The sequence below is a fragment of the Sapajus apella genome, unplaced genomic scaffold (assembly GCF_009761245.1).
Source record: "Sapajus apella isolate SASKATOON/1434 unplaced genomic scaffold, GSC_monkey_1.0 scaffold45, whole genome shotgun sequence".
NCBI classification, from domain to species: domain Eukaryota; kingdom Metazoa; phylum Chordata; class Mammalia; order Primates; family Cebidae; genus Sapajus; species Sapajus apella.
In genome coordinates this window covers 9,302,938-9,329,131 of record NW_022436985.1, presented here as the reverse complement: position 1 = coordinate 9,329,131, position 26,194 = coordinate 9,302,938, and the positions used below count along the sequence as shown (strand labels likewise).

Genomic DNA, 26,194 nt, shown 5'->3' with positions numbered 1-26,194 from the left:
CCTTTCCTGAAAGCCGGAAGAGTTCAAAGCATACATCAGGATTACAATAAGGCAGTTTTAAAATTAACTTATATACAAATTAAGGTCATTGAGTTAAAGCCATAGTACTTTAATTATTGTTGAGAAAGGTTGAAAGTATTAGCTTCCTCTGTGTTGTAATCTTTAATTTGTAGCCATTTGGGCATGCTTTTGCCTTGGGAGAAAGGAGTTTGTCATTTTAAAAGCTGACTTTGAGCAGAACAGCCAGTTAGCTGTGTCCTTCATATGTTGACAGTTCTCTCCTCTAGACTGGCTGATATATTCAGCTTTGATGTGTTCTCCTGGTAGTATAATTCATAGTAACTCTTCACCATTTCCAGTAGAATCCATCCTCTTTTCATTAGGATGAAATGAATGTCCCAATAAAAAGATTAGGCAAGACACCTTTGAAGTCTGCAATCTTGTCTTAAAATCCTGATATTTTGACCTATAGGACCTAGAACAGTGATTCTCAATACAGAGAGAGTAGCATGTTTAAGAAATATGGTTAGAAAAGGATATTCAGAATTATAATTGAAATGTATATTTGGAAACCGGCTGGATGCTGTGGCTCACACCTGTAATCCCAGCACTTTGGGAGGCTGAGGGTTGAGTGGATTACTTGAGGTCAGGAGTTCAAGACCAGCCTGGCCAACATGGCAAAACCCCATCTCTACTAAGATAACAAAAAAATAGCTGGGTGGTGTGGCAAATGCCTGCAATCCCAGCGACTTGGGAGGCTGAGGCAGGAGGATTGCTTGAACCTGGGAGGCGGAGTTGCAGTGAGCTGAGATTGCACCACCGCACCCCAGCCTGGGCAACAGAGCAAGACTTGGTCTCAAAAAAACAAACAAACAAAAAAAACCAAAAAAAACCCAAAATGTATATTTGGAAACTGAAATGTAATCTGAATGTACTTAAGATCAATCTTCTGCACTATTCGTTTTTAAGATGGGTCTCACTCTATTGCCCGGGCTGGAGTGCAGTGGTGTGATCACAGCTCACTGAAACCTTGACCTCTTGGGCTCAAATGATCCTTTCACCCTGGTCCCCTGAGTAGCTGGGACGGGACTACAGATGTATGCTAACACATTTGACTGATCTTATTTATTTTTTTGCAGAGACGAGGTTTCACCATGTTGCCCAGACTGGTCTCAAGCTCCTAGGCTTAAGCTACCCTCTCATCTTGGCCTCCCAAGGTGCTGGGATTACAGACGTGAGCCACTGTGCCTGGTCACTGTTTTCTTTAATATCCAGATAAAGTGATTCAGGCCCAAAGCCATGCTGATTAGAAATTTAGCGTCTTCCATAAATTTCTAAGAATTTCTGAGGGGAAGAAGAATGTTTAGGTTCTCCTGTTGTGGCTCATCCAAAACTATTGCTTAGTTGTCAGTTTTCAGGGGGGGTTCTGCTGGCTTATTTTCAAGATTCTTTTTCTTCATGCTTGGCAAAATAACAGTTATTGTAAGGGTGTTGTGTTTTAACTTTGATAGAAGTTTGGTATTCTCAAAAGTAGTTAAAGAATAGGCAACAACTTCAAACTCAGTGTTAGACACCACTGTACTCAAAATTAATCTGTTTTCTGCCACAGAGAATCTGCTGTTTACTGGCCAGGTTCCAAACTTGCAGCCATAATACAGGCTTCATTCTCTCTCTCTCTCTCTCTCTCTCTCTCTTTCTCTCTCTTTCTTTTTTTTTTTTTCTTTTTGAGATGGAGTCTCACTCTGTCGCCAGGCTAGAGTGCATGTGGCTGATCTCGGCTCACTGCAACTTCCGCCTCCTGGGTTAAAGCAATTCTTCTGCCTCAGTCTCCCGAATAGCTGGGACTACAGTGCACGCTGCCACGCCAGGCTAATTTTTTTTTTTTCTGTATTTTAGTAGAGACAGGGTTTCACTGTGTTGCCCAAGCTGCTCATGAAATCCTGAGCTCAGGTAATCTGCCTGCCTTGGCCTCCAAAATGCTGGGATTACAGGTGCGAACCACCGTGCCCGGCCTCTTTTTTTTTTTTTGAGATGGAGTTTCACCTTTGTTGCCCAGGCTGGAGTGCAATGGCGCGATCTTGGCTTACTGCAACCTCCACCTCCCGGGTTCAAAGGATTCTTGTGCCTCAGTCTCCCTAGTAACTGCGATTACAGGCACCTGCCACCACGCCCAGCTAATTTTTGTATTTTAAGTAGAGATGGGGTTTCATTATGTTGATCAGGCTGGTCTGGAATTCCTGACCTCAGGTGATCCACCTGCCTTGGCCTCCCAAAATGTTGGGATTACAGGTGTGAATCTGGCCAATTGCTCTCTCTTAATTTGGTATCCTAAGTAGGAACATCTACTATTTTATAAAGCATGCTTGGGATTTTCCCCATCTCCTTTTGTCTCTAAATCCTGGACCTTTCTTTCAAAACCAGAGAGGTGCATGGGGTATTTTCCTGAACAGAAGATTCACTGACTTAAGATTTCCAACTTTACTGATAAAGAGTCAGAAGAACTTTGGAAGTTACAGTATTTCATTTCTGACCAAAGCATTACATAAAGCTTCTTCTCCTCTTATGTCTTTGTAAGCAGGAATAAAATATTGAAAAAATTGCTACCTCCCTCATGTTAAATTCTAGGGGTTGTTCCCTCCTCTTTTCCGTTCTAGGAAAAATACTTTCATTAAGCCTTTTGTGCCTTTTACTTTGGTGATGACCATTCTCACAATTAAACTCAAGAAAGTCTTATTTGCTGGTGTGGACATGCAGAGGCAGTAGACATTTAGCAAGAGAAAGGAGAATTAAAGACAATTTAAAAGTCTTTGTTGAGACATAATTCACATACCATAAAATTTATCTAAAGTGTAAAATTTAGGGTTTTTTAGTATATTTACCATATTGTAAAGCCATCACCACAACCGAAATTTAGAACATTTCACCACCTTCCAAAAGAACAGGTACAGTCACTCCATTTTCCTCTTTCCCTCCAGTCCTAGGCAGAGACTAGTCTATTTTCTGTCTCTGTAGATCTGCCTGTTTGGTACATTTCATGTAAGTGGAATCATATAATTTGTGGACTTTTATGAGTGGCTTCTTTGATTTAGCATAATCTATTTACAGTCCATCCATATTGCAGCCAAATAATATTCCATTGTATAGATGTATTTTATTTAACCATTCATCAGTTGATAGGTAGTTTGGTTTTTTCCTTTTGATATTGTGTATAATGCTGTTGAGAACATTCCTTTATAAGTTTTTGTGTGGACATAGTGTTGCAGTTCCCTTGGGTTTATAACTAGGAGTGAAATTGCTGAATCATATGGTATCGCGATGTTTAGTCTTTTCAGGAACTGCCAGACTCTTTTCCAAAGTAGCCGCACCATTTGACATTTTTACAAGCCAATGTAGGATGGTTCTGATAGCCCCGTATTATCACCAACGCGTGTTATTACCTGGCCATTGTTATGGTGTGAACTGGTAGAGAGAGATGAGATTTTTTTGTTTGTATGAAAGGGAAACATGAATTTTTAAAAGGTACTGAAACTTTAGGCTAGTGTCAGCAGTCATCGGTTAAAAGTTGATTACTTGCTAAATAGAAGAGACCTGTGTTATACTGTGTTATACTATTTGTTGAAGGAGATTAAAATCTGGGGAGTTAAGTTATAAAGATATAAAGAGAAAGCTACCGGTTATGCAGTGTAGTAGACATGTCAGAGGTAATGCAGGCTGACTGTCGCTGCAACAGTTCCGGAGTCTCTCAGGTAGGAAGTGCAGCTTGACTCAGATCTGGAATCAGGGGTAAAAGGGAATGGCAGAGAAGATAACATTTTTTTTTCTTTCTTCCATTTCTCATCTTCACTTCGAGTGGTGAAATAACTACTAACCAAGCTAATATTAGGGTACCTAAAGTAGTTAATTGGTTCAAACTTTTTTTAAAAATTAAATAAGCAGAAAATTCAAAGGAATGGTACATTCAGAAAAAGGATAAGGTGACGTCTTGAGAGTAATTTCAAAACTATTACTAAGTTAATGGTTTGCCAAGATTGTTTCAGCCCCTCTCCTGTACTAAGGATTCCTTAGCAGTGATCTGAAAACCATATTCTGTCTGTTCACTCATTCATTTAAACAAACCTAATTTGTTTAAACATGTTTTTTAAACTCTTGTTAAAGTATAAATTATAATGTAACTGCTTTCAACAGTATTAATATACTTTATTTTGAGATGTAACATATCTGAAGAATATTAAGGGAGAGTTATTTTTTAAGTTGGTTACGTTCATTATTTGATTTTCTATGACCTATTTCTTTTTAATTAAAAATTTTTTTTTTAACTCTCTCCTAGGCTACATGATTCCCTGAAAGATAAGAACAATGTTATGTTGGGGATATTGGTCTCTGGGCCAACCTGGTATCAGCACCAACCTGCAGGGAATTGTGGCTGAGCCCCAGGTGTGTGGGTTCATATCTGACAGAAGTGTCAAGGAAGTGGCCTGTGGGGGTAACCACTCTGTGTTCCTGCTGGAAGATGGGGAAGTTTACACATGTGGTTTGAACACCAAGGGGCAGCTGGGCCATGAGAGGGAAGGAAACAAGCCAGGTGAGTACACCTTGTCTGTGTTGATTATCAGTGAGAATGGAAAGTTGGCAGAGGGGCTGGTTGGAGCTTTCTCCACCAGGTATTCAGATTTCAGGGAGGCTCTTTTGAACAGCGTAGGGATTCGAACCCTTGTGTCTAATTCAAGTCTTTTGTTGGAAAAACGGACCTTTCCTTTCCCTTCATTTCCTTTCCTTTTCCTTTTCAAGATAGGGTCTTGCTCTGTTGCCCAGGCTTGAGTACAGTGTTGAAATCTTGGCTCACTGCAACCTCTACCTCCTAGGTTTAGGTGATTCTCATGCCCCGGCCCCCTCAGTAGCTGGGATCACAGGTGTGGGCCACCACAAGACTTTTTATTTTTCTTAGCTAATGTATGTAATATCAGTTACCCAGGGAGGGGAGGTGACTAGTTAGTTCAGAGCTAGATAAATACATTTTCCCCAGTGTATTAGTTTTCTTGCTGCTAAGACATACCTGAGACTGGGCAATTTATGAAAGAAAGAGGTTTATTGGATTTATCGTTCCACGTGGCTGGGGAGGTCTCACAAGTCATGTCTCACGTGGTGCAGACGAGAAGAGAACTTGTGCAGGGGACTCCCGTTTTTAAAAATGTTGCATCTCATGAGACTTATTCACTATCTTGAGAACAACACGGCAAAGACCTGTCCCCATGATTCAGTTACCTCCCACTGGGTCCCTCCCACAACATTTGAGATTTCAAGGTGAGATTTGGATGGGGACACAGCCAAACCATATCACCCAGTAATTTAATGCTGAGAATTATGACAGTTTTTTGAACAGGTAATCCTCACACAATCACTATCAGAAGTTTTACTTCCTGATTATCTATATTCATTTCTTTGTGTCTGCACCATGCTCTTATTATATGTTTTGTGTTAAGCAGTGTAATTGGTGTTATGAGTGGAGGGATGAATGAGATACAGTGATGATGTGGCTGCATTGATCCCTATGGCAAATGCTGTCACGGAAGTATGTGTGATGTAAGTAGAAGAATACACCGGGGGTGTAGGGGAGGGGTGATTGGTTTGCCTTTGGGGGTTGAGTAGAACTTTGGTGTGTGTGTGCATGCGTGTGCACTTGGGTGTATGAATGAATGTGGCAGCATGACTAAGCTTACCGAACACCTGATACCCCGTGGTATGGATATAAAGGTGCAAGACTTGTTCATGGCATGTTGAATAGTGTGGTGAGATTGGGAAGAGAGGGTGATAGAAGAGGATAAGCTGGAAAGGTACAGGGCTAATTTGTTTTCTTGAATTTGAATGCTTTTAATTGAATTATAACAGGTGCTGCACATACTTAAAGTTTGCTGATTTGAGTTTTTTCCTTCTATTTTTACGTTTTTTTTGAGACAGAATCTGGCTCTGTTGCCTAGGCTGGAGGGCAGTGGTGCCATCTTGACTCACTGCAATCTCCGCCTCCTGGGCTGTACCCATCCTTCCATTCTCAGCCTCCTGATTAGCTAGAACTACAGGCATGTGCTAACACACCCACGACTTTCCGAATTTTTTTAAGTAGAGATGGAGTTTTGCTATGTCCAGGCTGGTCTTAAACTCTTGAGCTCAAGCAGTCTGCCTATCTTGGCCTCCCACAGTGCTGGAATTACAGATGTGAGCCACTGCTCCTGGCCCTATTTTTACTTTTAAAGAATATAAGTTTGACTTTCACTATATGTGTAACATGGATTTATAAGGTTCTCTTAGAAGCTATGATGTGTAAATGAGTCTCCTTTTGCTGAGAAATTGTAAGGTAGGGTCTTAAATTGTGGCCACATGTTTGTCACACTAGCATAGGTGGGTGCCGTTTTTTGTTACCTGCCGTCCTTTTCATTCAATTCAGATCCTTCCAGACACTGAAGCTTCATTAAAGAATAACCTTGCAGTTTTTTCTAGATGATTTTACTCTTTTATTTGGCACAGTGTGAATTAAATTTTTTCTCTGACATTGTCTTCCTCTTCTCTATTCCCTTCCATAGTAAGTGACTGTGTTCCATAGTTTCCCAGCCCAAATGTTACTGTAAATGTATAATTGTTAATTTTTATGTTGACCGTTGGAAAGAGGGCTGCAGGGCTTGGGCAAAATTGTGAAGGATGTGAAGTGTGCCTTATGGGCTTTCACTTCCTCATTCTTTGCCACCAGGTTCCTTCAGGAAGTCTGGGTGAGACATGCACCAGGCCTGCTCTTCTGGGGGCAATACCCCATGTTCTAGCTGAGGGTTACTTTACCTGTGGACCCTGAAATCTTAGGATTTCAAGGAAGGGGTTTGTAGTCATCTACAGATGGACACCCTTCCATGTACAGTGCACCCAATACTATGAGTTTTCAAATGATTCTGTTGTTTACTAAAATAAAATTTTAGTTGAAAGTGCCACTAATTCAGAAATTAGTAAATCCTATCTATTATGCATTTTAATAGCATACAAAGGTATCATATACAACTACTGTGGAGGTGGCCGGAAAAAGCTTGACTTTTATAAATGGTCTTCATATTGGAACAGATTAAAAACCAACTCTTTTTTCTTTTCCTCATGTTAAAACTCACTTGTTTCTCACATTAAACTCCTAAATGTGTCTTCTGTTTCCCTAGGCGAGAGCCAGTGTCTAACAGCTAATGCATTCAGAGGGATTAATAGCAGGTCACGGCCCAGCAGTGTGCTCTTCCCTGTGGGAATGCCTGCATTCACCCAGGACTTAGGAACTTCACTCTAATGATCTTTGAAGGACTTGTAGCATCCTAGCCAACCTTTGAAGGGAGTATTTTGGGAACTGGGAAGAGATCTTTCTAGTCCTATATAGACAGCAAGGTTATGGTGAACTTTGGAATAGGATAAAACTAATGGAGGCATTACACTTCCCCAATCTAAAGTGGGGGTAATAGTCTCGAGCTGGTGGCACATGCCTTTAATCCCATCACTTTGGGAGGCCAAGGCCAGAGGATTGCTTGCCAAGGAGTTGGGGACCAGCCTGGGCAACATAGAGATATTAAAAAAAAAAAAAATTAGCTGGGCATGGTGGTGTGCAGCTGTTCTTACTGCTACTTGGGAGGTTGAGGATGGATGATTGCTTGAGCCCTGAAGATTGAAACTGCAGTGAGCCATGAGTGCAACACTGTACTCCAGCCTGGGCAACAGAGCAAGACCCTGTCTCAAAAAAATAAATGGATGAATGAATAAATAAATAAGGGGATTATAATACTTTCATAGGTGGAGTAATCTGTGTAAATTTCTAATGTAATATCTGGCAGTTTTACATTATGCCTCAGAAATTATGCTACCGTGCAGTTTTACCATCCCCTGTAAAGGTTGGCACTGTCTCTGGAATTATAAGGAAAGAAGTCTAAGCCCTGGGAGTTTGAGAACTGGGATCTAGTTTTTATCTACCAGGAAATAATTGTGTGGCCCTGGGCAAGTTTCTTCTATTTCTGAGTCACAGTTCCCTTTTCTGTAAAAGGAGTAGACTTCCTGTTCTAATCTGATAGTTCTTGATGAAGTGGATTCACATGATAAAAAAGACACCACAAAGCAGCTGGTAGTGTTACAGACAGAGAAATATGTTACAGGAAAGGGGTCCCAATCCAGACCCCAAGAAAGCGTTCTTAGATCTCTTGCAAGAAAGAATTCAGGGCAAGTCTGCAGTGCAAAGTGAAAGCAAGTGTATTAAGAAAGTCAAGAAGTAAAAGAATGGCTGCTCCACAGAGGGAGCAGACCTGAGGGTTGCTGGTTGCTCATTTTTATGGTTATTTCTTGATAATGTGCTAAACAAGGTGTAGATTATTCATATCTCCCCTTTTTAGAACATATAGGGTAACTTCCTGATGTTACCATGGCATTTGTAAACTGTCATGGCACTGGTGGGAGTGTAGCAGTGAGGACGACCAGAGGTCACTCTCGTGGCCATTTTGGTTTTGGTGGGTTTTGGCTGGCTCCTTTACTGCAAACTGTTTTATCAGCAAGGTCTTTATGACCTGTATCTTGTGCTAACCTCCTATCTCATCCTGTGACTTAGAATGGCTTACCTACCCACCTGGGAATACAGCGCAGTAGGTTTCAGCCTCATTTTACCTAGCTCCTATTTAAAGTGGAGTTGCCCTGGTTCACACGCCTCTGACAGTAGCCTGTGATGGCCGCCTTCTTCCCACCCTCCTTATCTGTCTTCTCTGTGGGTTGGTCTGTCAGGCAGCCTCACAGCAGAGTCAGGTGCTCAGATACGCCTCACTGCACACCTTGCTCTTGGAACCTGGTTGTGAGGGTTCACCCTGGGGTAGCAGGTGAGAAAGGAAACAAATCCCTCACAGAACAGCAAAGATCTGTAGAAGGCATCATAATGAATACATCTGAGTGCAACCAGACATTTCTGCAGCACAGCCTCCTGACGCAGCTCCGAGGAGCTAATGGTGGGTGTTGCTAGGCCTCTGGATGTGAGTGAGCTCTGGCAAAGCAGCCACTCTGCGTCTGTCTGCATACTGGGTCAGCTGGCCCTCAGTCACCCTGCAGACGCTCTCCCCAGCATGGGTGAGTGACTGCAAGAAACCCAAGCTAGAGGTGTGCCAAGATGGCTTTGGTATTCAGCCTCGGAATCCAGCCCATGCTTGTGATCTAAATTTGGAATGAGGCAGACTCTAGTGTAAATTACAAGAGATTCCAGAAATTTCTGTTGTTAGTTAAGCTTGTCTGTTAATTATAAACTCCATAGCAGCTTGGAATAGTGCCTCTTTGAATGGAAAGATTATGTGGGTTGGTGCCTCCCTCTCTTCATTTAACTTTTTCATTGGTAGGTGTACTCTAAATCTGGATACCATTTGAGTTTGTTTTTAATGAGAGGGAAGAAGAGAATGAGGTTGTTTTCTGTGTTTGCTTATTGAGAACCATGACCTGGAGAGCTGCTAGACGTGGAAGGGAAGTCTGAGGCGGGCTGACTTTGTTACAGGTATCCTGTGTTGGTCTTGACCTTCAGTAATGCTACCCCCAAGTAGCTTCTGTGGTATTTGGGGAGGGAGCATGATGGAAGGCCCCTTCCTTAAAAGAGGATTTTTCTGGGGGCTGTGAGCAGGTCTGTGATTTCAGCTTGGTATCATTGCCTAGATCAACTGACTTTGAAGTATGAAGGATTTTAAAAAGTGAGTGTATGACTGTTTCCTCTAAGGCTTTGAGAGTGTGAAGAAGTGAGTTGAAGGAGTCAATTCCTTGGTGGCCTACCTGCAAGGGACTTAGAGAGTTTTGAACCCAAGTGACAAACTTAGGTTTCTTTTTCTTGCTTTGCAGTACTGTCCATGAATGGAGTAATGCTTGTCCATCAACACCTATCAGGTGTTTCTAGTCCTATTAGGGCCTCCACCAGCATGGGTGTGATCATCTAGCACTAGTCTGGAGGAGGATTTCTTTCATTGCATTGAAACTTGATTTCCTGTTAAAATGCAAACGACCCTGGGAGCCACATAATCTGACCTTGCTGAGGGGAAGGAAAGTTGAAAGAAGGTAGTGGTGTTAGAGATGCACCTGAACAAGTCTTCGGATGTGTGCCTTGAGTCTGACCTGCCAATCATCATATACCATATTATACACTCTGTCTCTAGGTTCAGCTGCAAGGCACATCAGTTTGATTTTTTGGGATGCATTCTGTAGATGTGCCAGAGCAGTGATATAAAGCACCGCTCAATGATTCTAAGGGTTTTGGAGATCCTTTTTTTCCTTCTTAAGAATATCTAACAGTTAATTATTGCTGTTGCTGACCCTGAGACTACTGTGGTTTCTTAAGTGACCAACTTTGTGTGTGTGTGTGTGTGTGTGTGTGTGTGTGTGTGTGTGTGTGCGCACGCGCATTAAGAGGGAGGCATTTCAAGGACACATCAAATTCTGAAACTCCTGGTTATACAGGTCCCAGATATTTTCCCAGAGTGTCAGGCAGCACACAGGATTCTAGCTTGGGTGTGTTCATGACTCATTTGTGATTTGGCCAAGGGCAAAGAGGCCTGTGATTCCCAGAAGCATTTTTTAGATGCAGTATATTAAGCCCCATCTAAACTCGATTGTCCAGCTTTAAAAAAAGTATTGGATTATAAGTTTTTTGCACATTCCTCTTTCATGACTTTTCTCTCCTTCATGCTCGCCTTTGCATTCTGACATATACGTCATCCCTCCCCAACAAAGCATAGTTTTTGTGATTGGAGGCATCATGGGGTTGTTACTAATTTCCTTACTGTTTTTTTCCATGAATTTATTTTATAATTTTCTAAGACATAAAGTTACAGAGCTGGAATTTTAGGAAGTCTTGTGTGCCTTCCCCATTTTTTTTTTTTTTAAATAAAGCAAGCAAACAAAACATGAGTTTTTTTTTTTCCTGAATGTTATTTTTTATAAGTAAAGTGATTAAGTGAACATTAAATAAATCTTGAGCTCTTTTATTAAACTAGAGACTGGTTGTCTGTAGAAAAAATTCAAAAAATACCTTAATTTACCATACCCCTCATATTCCCACCCAGCCGCATTGTAAACAATACTTTTCAGCTAAATGAATAGTTCTCTTTTCCTCATACATACTCTGATTTCCAATATTGAGATTTTAGGGTAAGCTAACCTGTGTCTTATTAGGGATATCTGAACTTACATAAATGTCTTCTAATCTTTCTTCCTGTCTTGAGTAGACAAGAACCATGGTACGGACAGTTATTTAGTGTAATCTAATTTGACTCTGCTAGATTTTAAAATTCTTTTTGGACATACCAGGAAACCTTCTTATAGCAAAGCCCAAGAGTAAGAATTTATAAGCAAGCTCTAACATTTCTGTGCAATTCTATTCGATTCGTGTCTACAATTGGTTCCTTTTACTTCCTCCTGAGTTAGTTTCCCTCTTGCAGGTAATTTAATCGAATTCACATTCACATTTCGTATTCAGTCTAAGCATTTCAATAATGCCCATCACCATATGTGACAGCTCTCCTGCTGTTTGATAAATGAGGTTTATAAAGCAGAACGTCCAAAAGCATCAATTCCCAAACTGTGGTTGCTTCTAACCCTGGGAGAAGTAATGCTTTCAACTAGCTTCTCAGGTTGCTCTCGGGCATCTGAAGGACGCAATAACTCTGTCTTGTTAATCAGCTCTTGCTGAAAAGCAAACCAGCTGAGCTGAAAGGAAATAGAAGGAACCCCGTAATGACTTCCTGTTATTGAAGTGCATGTTTCCATGGGCATAACACTAATGTAAAAGGCAGAATGTGCCATAGTAAGTGTTCAGATCTCAACATTGCAGTTGTTAGGGCCCCGTCTATTCCTTATTAGGAATGGCAGGTGGTTCAGGACACTACACACTTCTTTCTGATTTTGGTGATAATGGTTCTAATCAAAACTAGTAGGATGTCCTGCTTCCTTTGATAGCTGGGTAGATGCCTTTCTGGTTCAGAGGCCTAAGGATCAGGAAAAACTGTCATTTAATAATTTTATTCTGAGATAATTAATCGAAAGTTATTTTTTCTGTCTGTAAAGATATTCCAGTGTTTTAGAAAATGTATACTTATTAATGAGCATACCTGTTAGTGTGAGGTATTTATGACTTTTAAAAACCTGCAGTGTTACTTTTGAGTAATTAACAAAATGGTTTGCATCGTGAAACAAGAGTTTCAATTAATTTGTTAATTGTAAAAGTGGTTAACGATACGTGTATAAGCTCTCTTTATCTCTGATGTGCTTAGCATTTTTAAGCTGATTAATCCTCATGATAGCCCTGTAAAGTAGGTCAGTGTTATTATCCAAGTTATATGTAAAGGAGAAAAGAAAAGGGAGTTGTTTGAGTCATGCTTTGAATACTGACAGTTTGGGTTTAATAATCCTAGAATTTTGCTTACAGACATTTTTATAATCTCAGGCTAATTGAGAATGCCTGATAAGATTTTATTGTCAAACTGTTTTTCTTGTTTGCATTTAATTTCTACTCAGTAGGTATTAAAGAAACAAAATGGATATAAACTTGCCTACCCAGAAGCTTGTATTCTTTAATTTACTGTTTAAATACAAATATGATCAAAGTACTTTGGTAAAAGGTACTAAGAAACAATTCCCTTTTTAGCTTGAAAATCTGATTACTGTTTGTCAGCTGCCTTTTTTAGGCTCTTTTGAGTACAAATAAAAATCACACATGATAATTCATATTTCAGGCTGATGTATGTTGCCTTGCTGTTTGCTTCTTGTTCTTTGTTCCTTTATTTCCTTGAATTATTTACTTCTTATTCAGTCATTGATTCAACAGATAAAACTTCTGAGTGACTAAACTTCTAGATTCCTCATGTGTTTTAGATACTCTTACAACACAACAAATTTAGTGCAGATCCCACCCTTTGGGCATTTATAGACTAGGTGGGAATATAAGATATACCCAAAAAACTTATATCATGCAGTTCAGCGGGTGTCAAGCAGGTGATACAGGTCCTATGTGTGTCAAAATAAGTGTTGTCCTGCAGTGAAGAGACACACATTAAAAGATTCACATTTATCTTAAGTTTTTGAGCTTGTTGGAGGAGTGAATTTTTTCTTTTCTTTTTTTTTGAGACAGAGTCTCTCTCTGTCGCCAAGCTGGAGTACAGTGGCACGATATCAGCTCATTGCAACCTCCACCTCCTGGGTTTAAGTGATTCCCCTGCTTCAGCCTCCCCAGTAGCTGGGACTACTGGTGTGTGCCATTATGCCCAGCTAGTTTTTTTGTATTTTAGTAGAGACAGGGTTTTACCATGTTGGCCAGGATGGTCTCCATCTCCAGACCTTGTGATCCGCCCGCCTTGGCCTCCCAAAGTGTTGGGATTACAGGTGTGAGCCACTGCGACCAGCCTGGAGAAGTGAATTGGAACATTTTGGAGAAGAGGCAGTTTTGGAGATGGTTTCAGGGTTCTAGGAATGTTCAGTGATTTTAGTAAGTCCACCCTTTAATTCTGAATTTTTGTGTTACAATAGCAATCTCGTAGTTTGGCGATTTTGATGATTTCATCTAAGCTGATGATCTATGATTTTTATAGATCTAGGGTTGGTAGAATGTGGTAGTTTATCAGCGTGAGTGGGGTATATCTGGTCAGCTGATATTTTACATCTCTTCAGCAGGCATATGGTCTCGTATCCTTGTGGACTTTCATTTTTTCATTATTAAAATGTGCATCAAAATTTCTATTATAATTATTAACTGACTTGCAGCAGTTGAAATCATGATTGTGAATAATTTTAGAGTATTAGCTAATTATGGAAGCAGTATAGCCTGGACTAGCTGTGTGACTCTGAGGAAGTTGCTTAAACTTTGTGTGTCGCAGTTTCCTTAGTTGTACGTGTGGATAATAATGTCTACCTATTAGAGATGTGAAGATTTAATAAGTTGCATATCAGATATTTGGAATAATGCTTGGCTCACAGTAAACAGTACTAGCTGTTATTTATTTTTATTTTTAATTTGAAAAAATAATTGCTTATCTCTGTTTTGTTCCAATTTTAGTATACATGCTGCTGAAGCAAACACTAGCTATTATGATTATTTGTAGTAGTAGTAGTAATAATTTGTGTTAACACTTTTCATTACAATTGTTTTGATCCTGCTATTCCAGCATATTAAGAAATTAATGGGCCGGGTGCGATGGCTCACGCCTGTAATCCCAGCACTTTGGGAGGCCGAGGCGGGTGGATCGCGAGGTCAAGAGATCGAGACCATCCTGGTCAACACGGTGAAACCCCGTCTCTACTAAAACTACAAAAAATCAGCTGGGCATGGTGGCGCGTGCCTGTAATCCCAGCTACTCAGGAGGCTGAGGCAGGAGAATTGCCTGAACCCAGGAGGCGGAGGTTGCGGTGAGCCGAGATCGCGCCCTTGCACTCCAGCCTGGGTAACAAGAGTGAAACTCCGTCTCAAAAAAAAAAAAAAAAAGAAATTAATGAATTTATTACAAATACATACAATTTATAGATGTATACAAACATATACATCGGTAAGTCTATAAATTGTGTTGATCACTTTTATAGATTCCCTTAATACTACAGGGTCTGATGAATGATATGGACATTCAGCTGAGGCAGATGTTTTAATTTAGGGTTGTTAAGGGAAAGTTCATATTGTGTTCATTTTTATTTTGAATTTTAAAGGATAAATCTATTTTCTTTATTTTCAATTTTTGCAGTTCTTTATCTTATTGTTCTCATGAAAAGTACCTTACATATATTGGGTGCTCTATAAAACTGATTATACACATGTGGACATGCATAGATCTGTCTTCTCTCTATGCAGTTGTTACCATTACCTCCAGCATTCTCATCCAAAATGGCCAAGATAAGGGAATCAAATTAGGTTGCTGTGGATGTTGTGGCACACTGGGGATTACTTTATGGTGCACCTGAAAGTCTTGAAGTGGTTTGGCAACAGTTAGGTAGTATGATCTTGCCATAGGCTTGGTAAATAGAGTGCAGTCTACCGGCTCCTAGCCCAGCTGCAATCTTTGGGCAGCTACTTTAGGCTTCCAGTTAGCTCTGATGGGGGTGAATCTTTGGAGAGAGATATAAATGGCCTGAAAGAATGTAAGTGATTTTCCTTTCTGCATTCTGCAGTTGCATAAGGAGAGATCACTCTGGAGTCTAAACCTACATGATCTCCATGTGTGTGTGTTTTAATGGTCATGTATCACTCACTATGCTTTCAGTTTCAAGTAACAACAGAATGCTAAGTAAGCTGTGTCAGGAACAGAGTAAAATGTGTCTCACCTGAGAAGAGGTATTTCTAGGCTAGGCTAAGTCAGTGGCACAGTTGCCCCAGGTGTTTCCCATCTTTCTGTTCTGGAGTGGAATTTTGTAGTGATGCAGAAATTTATTCTTCCTGCCAAATCTCTAGACTACTGGTGTGGGTGTAAGATTTTTCAGGCCTCATTTAAAGCCTGCATATATTCCCCAACTGCTTTACCAGCCAGGGTCAGCCTTGCCACTATGCCATGTTTCTTTTGGGTGCCAGAATTGGCCTGTTACGTTGAAAGTATTATTTTCTCTCATGATATTTTCTCCTTTAATACTCTTAACTGTTGAAATGCATGTAGGCCTAGCTTCCCAGGAGTTTGAGGCCAGCCTTTGCCATGTAGTGAGACACCATCTCTGAAAAAATAAAATAAAAAATAATGGGGGGTGTCTGAGAACTTTCCCTGAGGACAAGTCACAACAACATCTCCACTGCTGTTGACTCTTTCTGGGAGTTGTTCATGCTGCTAGGAAGAGGGTTATAAGACTCTGCCTCTTTTTCTTCTTTTCAAAGTCATACTAGGAAGAGCTCGCAGAGAGCCCTTAACAACAACAAAAACAAAAAAACCTTCCAAGACCCCCTAACATTTTCCACTGCAAATAGATTTGTGATTAATCGGTTTATCACATGAAAGGAGTCTTTCATTTATTGGTTTGGAATTGGCTTTATGCTATATGAACTGTGCTGATAATGATGAAATTAAGTAGATTGTGCTGATTGAGACAGCAAGTTCTACATTCTGCCTATACACAGAGGCTGTTTGGGCACAAAGTCAAAATAGGGAGCACAGCAAAGTGAGGACCATTATGCCATTAGGCAGCAAGTCACCTGGTTTCCCTCAAGGAAGTGGAGGCAGCAGGCAGGCAGTGAATGCTGCGTCTCCCCCAGGACCTGCTGGAAGCAAGGATGTTGAGAACAAGCTGGAGAGAAAGGAACGATGGGAAAGTGGAGATAACAGCCGTTCTGAGCTCACCAGGAGGCACACGTTATGTTCTTCTTTCCCTTCAGATGAGGAAAGAAGGCTGAACTAGTTATGGAATTTTTTATTTTCTTTGAGGTGGTGTATAATGGGTATACATTAAACCAGGTTAGCCATCGATGAAAAAAGCTGGACGTTTTTTGCAATGTCTTTATGAGTGCCAGCCCATGCTTTATTCATCTTTTGGTTCTTCATGACTCCCTAAGGGTAGCTTTTAAAGCAGAAAAGTGCTGCGGAATGCCTTTAGTGTTTGCAGTGCAGAGATGTTAATGGTGAATGGGCATATAGTCCTTCTGGCTATTAGAGACTTTCCACTGGTCACAGAGGTATAATTCAGATTGGCTGGCTACCTTTCTCCTTTCTTCTTTATTCTAATTTGTCATAAAGCCTGTGCTACTCTTTCATACAGAGTGGGACTCATCTTTGGTCAAGGACTTGTAAATAGCTGGTTTTGGTATTTCTAAACTGACAAAATGTGATTAGGAGTAGGAATGGGTGGGTCAGTGCCTGGTGAGCAATGAGGGATCTTTCCCTTATGGCATGTCACTGGACATAGTTTGAGTGGAGGGAAGGTGCCAGTATATTTCACCTAAGGTTGGGCAGGACCTCAGTACCCACAGAATTCCTTTTCCTCAGCATTTTGTAGACTCAAGAAAAACAAAACGAAGTCTTATTTCATCTCCTTACTGCCATCCTTTTGTTAAATCACTTTATGAATTACCATTTAACTGCCTTGATTTAGATGTTTTGGGTCCGAAAACATCTAACACTATTTTTGAGTTTGTTCATTTTAAATGAACCATCAGCTTTGGCAGGTCACACCTGTTCCAGCCAGAGGTGTCTGGAGACCTTCTTAGACTGACCCTGTGTGTCCAGCCAGGGGAGCTGTAGTGCCTGTGGATGGAATTAACCCATACAACTGTGTGACAGGAGAGACTGGAGGGAGTCAGAGACTTCAGAATGTATTCATCCTTTTCTGTTTTTAGTTTGTTTGCTTGTTTGCTTTGTGTTCCTTCCTGTGGCTGGAACCTCATCCTGGTGAGGTAGAGCCTCAGGTCAAGGAAGAGCCATGTCTTGAATTCTTTTTTTTTTTTTTTTTTTTTGAGACAGAGTCTCACTCTGTTGCCAGGGTGGAGTGCAGTGGCAGGATCTTCACTCACTGCAACCTCTGCCTCCTGGGTTCAAGTGATTCTCTTGCCACAGCATCCCAAGTAGCAGGGACTACAGGCGTGCTCCACCATGCCTGGCTAATTTTTGTATTTTTAGTAGAGACGGGGTTTCACCATGTTGGCTGGGGTGGTCAGGATCTCTTGACCTCGTGATCTGCCCGACTTCGCCTCCCAAAGTGCTGGGATACAGGTGTGAGCCACCACACCCGGCTTGGAATTCTTTTCGCTTTTTCAGTTGTTCCCCTTTCCGTAGAGCATTCTTGACTCTGAATTTTATATGTCACTGCTCTGTGTAATTTGCATATTTATATAAAGTACTAGGGCACTTTGACTTATTTTTAGTCAGGCTTTTATGCAGAATTTATTTCTGGTCAAGATTGCATGGCTGCCCAGGTCAGTCAGGCATATGATAACAGGGCATTTCAGTGGGAAATGATGGTTTACTTCATAAATGGTGTTGGTATAAGGTGCTATTCACCTGGCATACAGAACTAGGCTCCTTGGCTCTCTCCATATTCTAAAGTAAATTCCAGATGTATGAAAGACATGAATGTAAAAGATAAAACTATAAAAATAATAGGAAAAAAAATTGGGGGAATGTGTTTAGAACCGTGAGGGTTTCAATGGGAGACAGGTGGTCGTGAAGCCATAAAAGAAATGATTGGCAGGTTTGCATGAAGATTTAGAATTTCCTATGGCATAAGGCATCCCATAAATGAAGCCAAAAGGTGAAAGATAGACTGGGAGAAATAATTGCCACACATCGCCAGACAAAGATTTCATATTTTTGATAAACTAGAGCGCCTTTAATTTGATAAGAAAAAGTTAAGCAACTGTTTACAAAGGAGTGTTTGCAAATGGCCAATCAATTTATGCATATATTTTCAGGGAAATGAGAATTAAAATGAGATACCATTTTTTCAACATCCATTTCATTGGGAAGACATTTTAAAAAGAGTAATACCTAGTGATCACTCGTGTAGGAAAATGGGTTGTGCTGATTGAGCAAGCGTGAGCTGCTGCAGTCTTTTTGTGATACAGTCAACTGGCTGTTTTTAGTAAAATTTAAAATGTTCGTACCTTTTGAATGAACAGTTCCATTTTTAGGAAGCTTCCTTATGCAAATAGAAATGTTAGTATATAGCATAAGGAAATGTTTCTAAGTATGCTTATTGCATCAGTGCTGTTAATGGCAAAGTAACGGAAACAGCCTACTCATCCTCTAGGGAATAGATTGAATAAATATAACAGGTTACAAGATAAAGTTTTAAGTTGCATCTTTATACTATTGATTCACAAATCATTTTTAGCGTCGACTACTATATTTCAGACTTGATATTCACTTAAAATCTCCAGTTGGGTATGTAACTGATATCTTAAACCTAAGATATTCAAAGCCACACTGATTTTTCTACCTTAAACCTGTTTCTCACCCTGTTTTCTTCGTCTCTGTAAATGGCCTTTTTCGTTCTTCAGGCCCAAACCCTTGGAGTTACCCTGATTTATCTTGTCTTCTTCTCTCACATTCCATGTCTAATTTATCAAGAAAATGCCCATCTGCATAGGATCTGTCTTGAGAATATATATCCAGGGTCTGATACTTCTTCCTGCCTCTCCTCCTGCCTCTCCGGTCCAAGTTACCATCATATCTCACCTGAATCATTGCAGTAATTTCTAATTGTTGTGTTTGATTCCTCCCTTAACCCCTCTCTCCGCAGAATGATCATATTATCTCTCTCCCCCAAATCTTCCAGTGCTTTCTCAGTTCATCTCTTACGAGTCTTCCTCTGGCATACTCTGTTCCTATGGCTTATTGGTCCCTCCTCAGAGTGTTTACCCTGCTGTTCTATAATCTGGGAACTATCTGAGACCTGTGTTCCTCTGGTTCCTACATGGCTGATGCCTTTATGCCTTCAGGTCTCTGCTCACCTGTCACCTTAGTAGAGATGCCTCCATTTACTACCCGGTGTTTCCTGCCCTTCGCAGCACTGCATCTCCTTTCCTTGCTTTTTTTTTTTTTTTTTTTTTTTCTCCATAGCATTTATCCCTATCTGTTATTATTCAGTCAGTCACAATCAATACCTCTCCTACCTCTTTTGTTTGTTTAAGCTCCATGAGAATCAGGGCACTGTTTTGTATCCTCAGCACCTAGAACATTGTGAGGCGCATAATGAGTGCTGCTTTCAGCACATTTTCTTTTGAGTCGGAGTCTCGCTCTGTCACCCAGGCTGGAGTGCAGTGGTGTGATGTCAGCTCACTGCCACCTCCACCTCCTGGGTTCTGGTGATTCTCCTGCCTTAATCTCTGGAGTAACTGGGATTACAGGCACTCACCACCTCCCCTGGCTAACTTGCATATTTTTAGTAGAGACAGGGTTTTGCCTTGTTGGCCAGACTGGTCTCAAACTCCTAACCTCAGGTGATCTACCCACCCCGGTCTCCCAAAGTGCTGGGATTACTGGTGTGAGCCACCGTGCCCGGCCTCAGTATTTTTTGAATAAATGAATGATTATGTTGTAAAACAAAAACTTTCCAATTAAGGAGTATGGAATCTCTCTCTCTTTTTTTTTAACAAATAAAATCAAGCTGAAACTCTGTCTTATAAAATTATTTTCCTTTGATTTTTCCTTCATCTGTCTGTTATTTGGAATTCATTTCTAGACAGGATCACACAGTTTTTGCTGTCAGGCCTTTGCTTGGTGGCCTGTAATGATCTGCATGTCTTAACGTGCGTGAGGCTGAGGAGAAAGAAAGGTCACACCCCTAGAAATTCAGCCTGCATTACTGCAGCAGGTTTGCCTGGTTTGTGAAATTGGTTAGAATTATGCCAGTGGTGCTAGGGACACAAATATGTTCATATTGATATCCTACAGTGTGTTAGTTCCCTTACCTAAATCTGTATGAAGTTTCTTTTTGTAACCTTAAAACTGTAAGTATTCTGAAATTAGAAGCAATATGATTCTATCTGTAGTAGATAATTGTGCTTGCATGCCATGACAGCCTGTGCACTCAAGTTTGGACCCATCCTCCACTCTGAGACGTCTTTGTTTTATGGTAAAAGTTATTGAGATACCATTTGCATGCCACATGATTTACCCACCTAACATGTACAGTTCAATGATTCTTAGTATATTTACAGAGTTGTATAATCACCACCACAATCAATTTTAGAACATTTTCATTACTTCCAAAAGAAACCCCCCATACCCATTAGCAGTCACTTACCTTTCCCCTTCAGCCCTGGACAACCATTAATCTACTTTCTGTTTCTATAGATTTGCTTATTTTGAACATTTCATGTAAATGAGATGATATGATATGTGGTCTTTTGTGACTGGCTTCTTTAATAAAGCATTTTCCAGGTCCATTTGTACTGTAGCATGTGTCAGTTCTTAATTCTTTCTTATTCCCAAATTATACTCCATTGTATAGACATACCACATGTTGTTTATACTTTTCAATTGATAGACATTTGGGTCGTTTTAACTTTTTGGCTATTATGAATAATGGTGCTGTGAACATTTGTACACCCATTTTTTTGTATGGATGTGTGTTTTCATTTCTCCTAGGTATATACCTAGGAGTGGAATTGTTGGGTTATATGGTAACTCTGTGTTTAGCCCCTGAAGGAACCTTGAGATTGTTCTCTAAAGTGATTGTGGCATTTTAAATTCTCTTAAGAAGTATATGAGGGCCTGAGAGATCTTTTAAAAATGCAGATCTGTTCATAAGAGTGCCCGTCTCCTAGGGTTATTGTGGGGATTAATTGCAATAAAACGTATATAAAGTTCTTAAAATAGTGCCTGGCATGTAGAAAGCAGTCAGTAAGTGCTGGCTATTATTCTTATTATTGATATAGTGGGTGCTCTCTCTATATAAGCTGGTTTCTTATGTAGTGATGAAACTTAACATCAGATTCACCAGGGCAACTTCAGATTTCTGGTCTTCCTGAAGTTTTCTAATGCAAGTGGCTAGGGTGGACTCAATCAGTCATATTTGTTCAGAAAAAGTTTCGCAAGGGATTCTGATGCTCATTTTTGGTTGTGAATCACTGCTTTAAAGACTCCACTCTGGGCGTTGCCTCTAGGACGCAGTCCTTGGGCCCACTTTGGCTGGTTTGATGACTCATCCTCTGTCCTTTCATAATGTACTGCGCACAATTTTGTCACTAGATTTACCTCACTATATTGTAATTTTTAAATCTATCTTCTGTTATAGCTTTTGAGTCATTAGATGAATGGATGAATAGCTCATTATCACTCAAGGCACATCTTGGATATTACTTCTTCCAAGAAGCCTTTCCTAACTCTGTCTCCTACTCACAGTCTGGGTTCGTTGTCCCTCACATGGGCTACCATTCTGCCAGCAGATGTTTCTTTTATTACACTACTGAGATAAACATTGACCATCAGTACATATGTCTTGTTTTCCTTGTCAGTCAAGGAATATGGGTGCTGAACCACATGTTACTTATCTTCTTACCCCTAGTATTTATAAAGAATCTTGTATATGATAAATCATGTATTTTTTGGTGTGTGTGCTTTATTATTTTAAAATCAACTTTATTTAGATAATTTACATGCAGTAGGTTTCACCAGTTTTAAGTGTACAATTTAATGAGTTTTGACAGTCATTGAATCAAGTAACCACTACCACAGTCATAATAGCATTTCCATCACCCCCAAAACATTTCATTTCCCCTTATAGTCAATTTTATATCCCCATTAACTTTTTTGTTCCTCCTGCTTTTTGTCACCATAGTTTTGACTTTTCTAGAACTTTGTATGAATGGCTTCGCATATTATGTAGTCATTTATGTCTGCCTTCTTAGAATAATGCTCTTGAGATTGATCTACATTGTTATGCATGTCAGCAGGTTTTTGTGTTTTATTACTGGGTAGTATTCCCATTTTATGGATAAACTGACCAGTTCATAGACATTTGAGTATTTTCTCCAGATTAGGACTGTTTTGAATAAAAGTGTTATGAACATTTATTACAAGTCTTTGTGTAGACATATGTTTTCATTTTTTATGAATAAACTCCTAGGAGTGAATTGCTGGTTCATGTGGTAAGTGTGTGTTCAACTTTATAAGAAACTACCAGTAGTTTATGAGAGTTCTAGTTGCTCCTAACCATCGCTTGGTATTGCCAGTCTTTTAAATTTTGGCCATACAAGTTGGTATGTAGTGGAATCTCATTGTAGTTTTGATATATACTTCCTTAATGACTAATGAACTTGACCAGCTTTTCTTGTGCTTATTTTTGCAATTCAGATATCTTTTGCAGAGTATATGTTCAAATATTTGTTCTTTAGAAAAAAAAACAAACTCTGGCTGGGCGTGGTGGCTCACGCCTATAATCCCAGCACTTTGGGAGGCTGAGGTGGGCGGATCACCCGAGGTCAAGACCAGCTTGACCAACATGGAGAAACCCCATTTCTACTAAAAATAGAAAATTAGCCGGGCGTGGTGGCATGTGCCTGTAATCCCAGCTACTTGGGAGGCTGAGGCAGGAGAATCGCTTGAACCAAGGAGGAGGAGGTTGCTGTGAGCCAAGATCACGCCATTGCACTCTAGCCTGGGCAACAAGAGCGAAACTCAGTCTCAAAAAAACAAAAACGAAGAAACAAAAAACCAGTATACAGATCTTTTATCAGAGAGATGTTTTACAAATATTTCCTTTCAATCAGTGGTTTTCCTTTTCATTTTCTTAACAGTGCCTTTTGAATCTCAAAAGTTTAATTTTGATGAGGTCTGATTTTCAATTTTTACTTTCACAGTTTATGCTTTTTGTGTCCTAAGAATTTTACCTAACCCACAATCATAGTGATTATTTTCCTAAGTTTTCTTCTTGAAATTTTATGGTTTAACTCTTACATTTAAGCCTATGATTCATTTCAAATTAATATTTTATATGTAGGTGACATAATGGTCAAGGTTAGTTTTTTTGCATGTAGATAGCCAATTTTCAGAATCATTATTGGAAAGACTGTATTCCCCTCGCCCTACTGCATTATCCTGGAACTTGTGGAAAACAGTAGGCTGTGTGTACTCGTCTTTTTGTGGACTGTGTATCTGTTCATTTACATGTCTTGCCTTAGTATTACACTGTGTTGATTACTGTAGCTTTATAGTAAATCTTGGAAGTTTATAGTTGCAGATAGTATAAATTCTCCACCTTTGTTTTGATTTTTCACAATTTTTTTTTTGGCTATTATTGGTGTTTTGATTTTGCATATAAGTGTAAGAACAGCTTTTCAGTTTTGGAAGAAAAGCTACTGGGATTTTCATTAGGATTGCACTGAATCTGTAGATCAAATTCGGGAGAATTTACATTTTAACAATTTTGAATCTTGATTTGTGAACATGGTGTGTCTGTATATTTTAGGTCTCCTTTAATTTTTCTTAACAGTGTTTTTTACTCCTCAGTATATAGGTCTTGCACATATTTCATTTTTAAATATTTCATATTTTTATGTTATACATGGTGTTTTTAAAACAATTTCTACCATTTTGTTAGTATTAAGAAATATGTTTATTTTTGTATATTGATCTTGAATTACTTTGTTAAGCTCTTTTATTAGCTCTAGTAGCTTGTTTCTGTACAGTCTTAGGATTTTCTACGTAAATGATAATGTCTAATAAATCAGCAAGCTTTTCGAATCTGTGTGCCTATTATTTCATTTTCTTGCCTTATTTCAAATGTTTCACATTTGTTGTAAAAATTGAGTGGGATTAACTATTTTTAGCAAGGCCCTCTGGAAGCATCTTGTCTTGCATTATAATCTGTAGTGATATTGTTTGCAGAATACCATACAGTTTAAAATAGTAAAAAACAATCTGCAGGCTTGGGAATGACCTCTTGTTAAATCACATTGAATGAATGTGGTGTGAATCATTAAAAAAATTGTGAATAGGAGAGGGAAGTGATAAGAAGTCCTTTTAAAAACTTTGAAAATAGGGCTGGGCGCAGTGGCTCAAGCCTGTAATTCCATCACTTTGGGAGGCCAAGACGGTTGATTGTCTGAGGCCAGGAATTTGAGACCAGCCTGGCCAGCATGGTGAAATCTGCACAAAGACTCGCTTGAACCTGGGAGGCAGAGGTTTTAGTGAACCAAGATTGCGCCACTGTACTCCAGCCTGGACGACAGAATGAGACTTGTCTCAAAAAAAAAAAAATTTTTTTAAGTAATTCCATATTACAAAAGTAATACATACATGTTTATTGCTCACAATTTAAATACCCATAGAAAAAATAAGCAAATAAAAAATATTCTTTAATTCTACCACCCTGAACAAAAACAACGTTGGCATTACTTTGGTTTATGTCTTTCCAGTATTTTTTTCAACAGCAGTGTAATTTTTAAAATGAGGTCATTTCAGAAATACCACTTTATAACCTACTTTTCCACTTATTATCTCATAATTATTTTTCTGTGATGGTCATATTCATACTGATCTGTGTCGACCTTTTTAATGATTGCATATTTAATTTTATAGGATACAATCCTAGTTTCTATTTTTTTCCCTGTTAATAGCAATGCAGTATACATTATTTCTTTAGCATATATTTGTAGAAATACAACTGCTGGATCAAGGGACATTCAGAATTCTAAGGCTGGTGGCATATTATAGAAATGCCAGCCTTAAAGTTTGTACTGATAGCATATTAACATTGGGCATAACTTTTTTGGGAGAAATGGATTAGATTTGTATCATAACTTCAATTTGCCATTCTTCATCTTTTTGAAAGGCTAATAAACTTATCTTTATATCTTTTGGTTTAATCAAAGATAATTTTTATATTAATTACAATCAGTTAAAATGCAAAGTCAAATATAGAGATTTTTTTACATAGCCTCTTTTTGTAAAGAATTGGAGTGGTGAATATTTTGTTGTGATTTTACAGTTAAACTATGTCAGCTTCTCAGTGTGTATTTTCTGACTTAGTATAGAGATGTTTTTATTCTTTTTTAGGTCAGTCCATGGGTACTGACTGCCTTCCAAGGAGGCCAAAGTTAAAATATTTGAGCTCTAAGTAGGCAGAATAGTATTAGTGGCTAAGAATAGCATGTGGTGAAAATTGGGAGGGGTAGATTTTTATTCTGAGTGAGAATAAATCTTCTGTTTGTGTTAGTGGATCTAGCACAGATTAATATATATTCTAAATGGACCTGTCTTGATTCTGTTACTTCTCTGATATGATACCCTTGGAAAATGTTTTAGTTTCTCCGTTTTTCTCCGTTTCTCCTGTAAAGAATGATGATGCTTTGAAATGTCCGTGAGCTTCCCCAGTGATTTAAAAATAAAACAGTTTATGTTTCCCCCTCCTTTAATATGACTTATAGCATTGGAATTTGTCTGTGACTTTTTTGGTAGTGATTGAAGACATTTTAAAGCCTGACTTTATTGATTTTGATTTTGATTATTACAGACATTATATAGCCAACAGGTGTTTTCTAGCATTTCTTTAATGTCATACACTTGCATTAAGATATATGAAACTGCCTCCCTGGAGTTTACACTGTAGTTCTTGTATGTACCCAAGCAGGCTGTGGTTGTACAGAATCAGGTGCTATAGTTTTACAGAAAAGGAAACGTCGGTAAAGGATAAAGCATTCATGATATCGTGTGAGCTGAACTTTGAAGGGACTATTAGTATTTTGCACCTGATAATTATGATTTCAGTCCCCTTAGAGGGGGTC

At 39.3% G+C, this 26,194-nt stretch overlaps 1 protein-coding gene across 5 annotated transcripts in view; it reads left to right on the top strand.

The window, feature by feature from the left end:
- HERC3 (HECT and RLD domain containing E3 ubiquitin protein ligase 3) overlaps nucleotides 1-26,194 on the top strand; it is a 115,208-nt gene that overhangs the window by 9,085 nt on the left and 79,929 nt on the right. For all 5 annotated transcript variants that reach the window (XM_032239851.1, XM_032239856.1, XM_032239852.1 and 2 more), the window contains one exon: nucleotides 4,328-4,582. In XM_032239851.1, coding sequence (XP_032095742.1) covers nucleotides 4,357-4,582 — 226 coding nt within the window. In that variant the 5' untranslated portion in view covers nucleotides 4,328-4,356. The remainder of the gene's footprint in view (nucleotides 1-4,327; nucleotides 4,583-26,194) is intronic.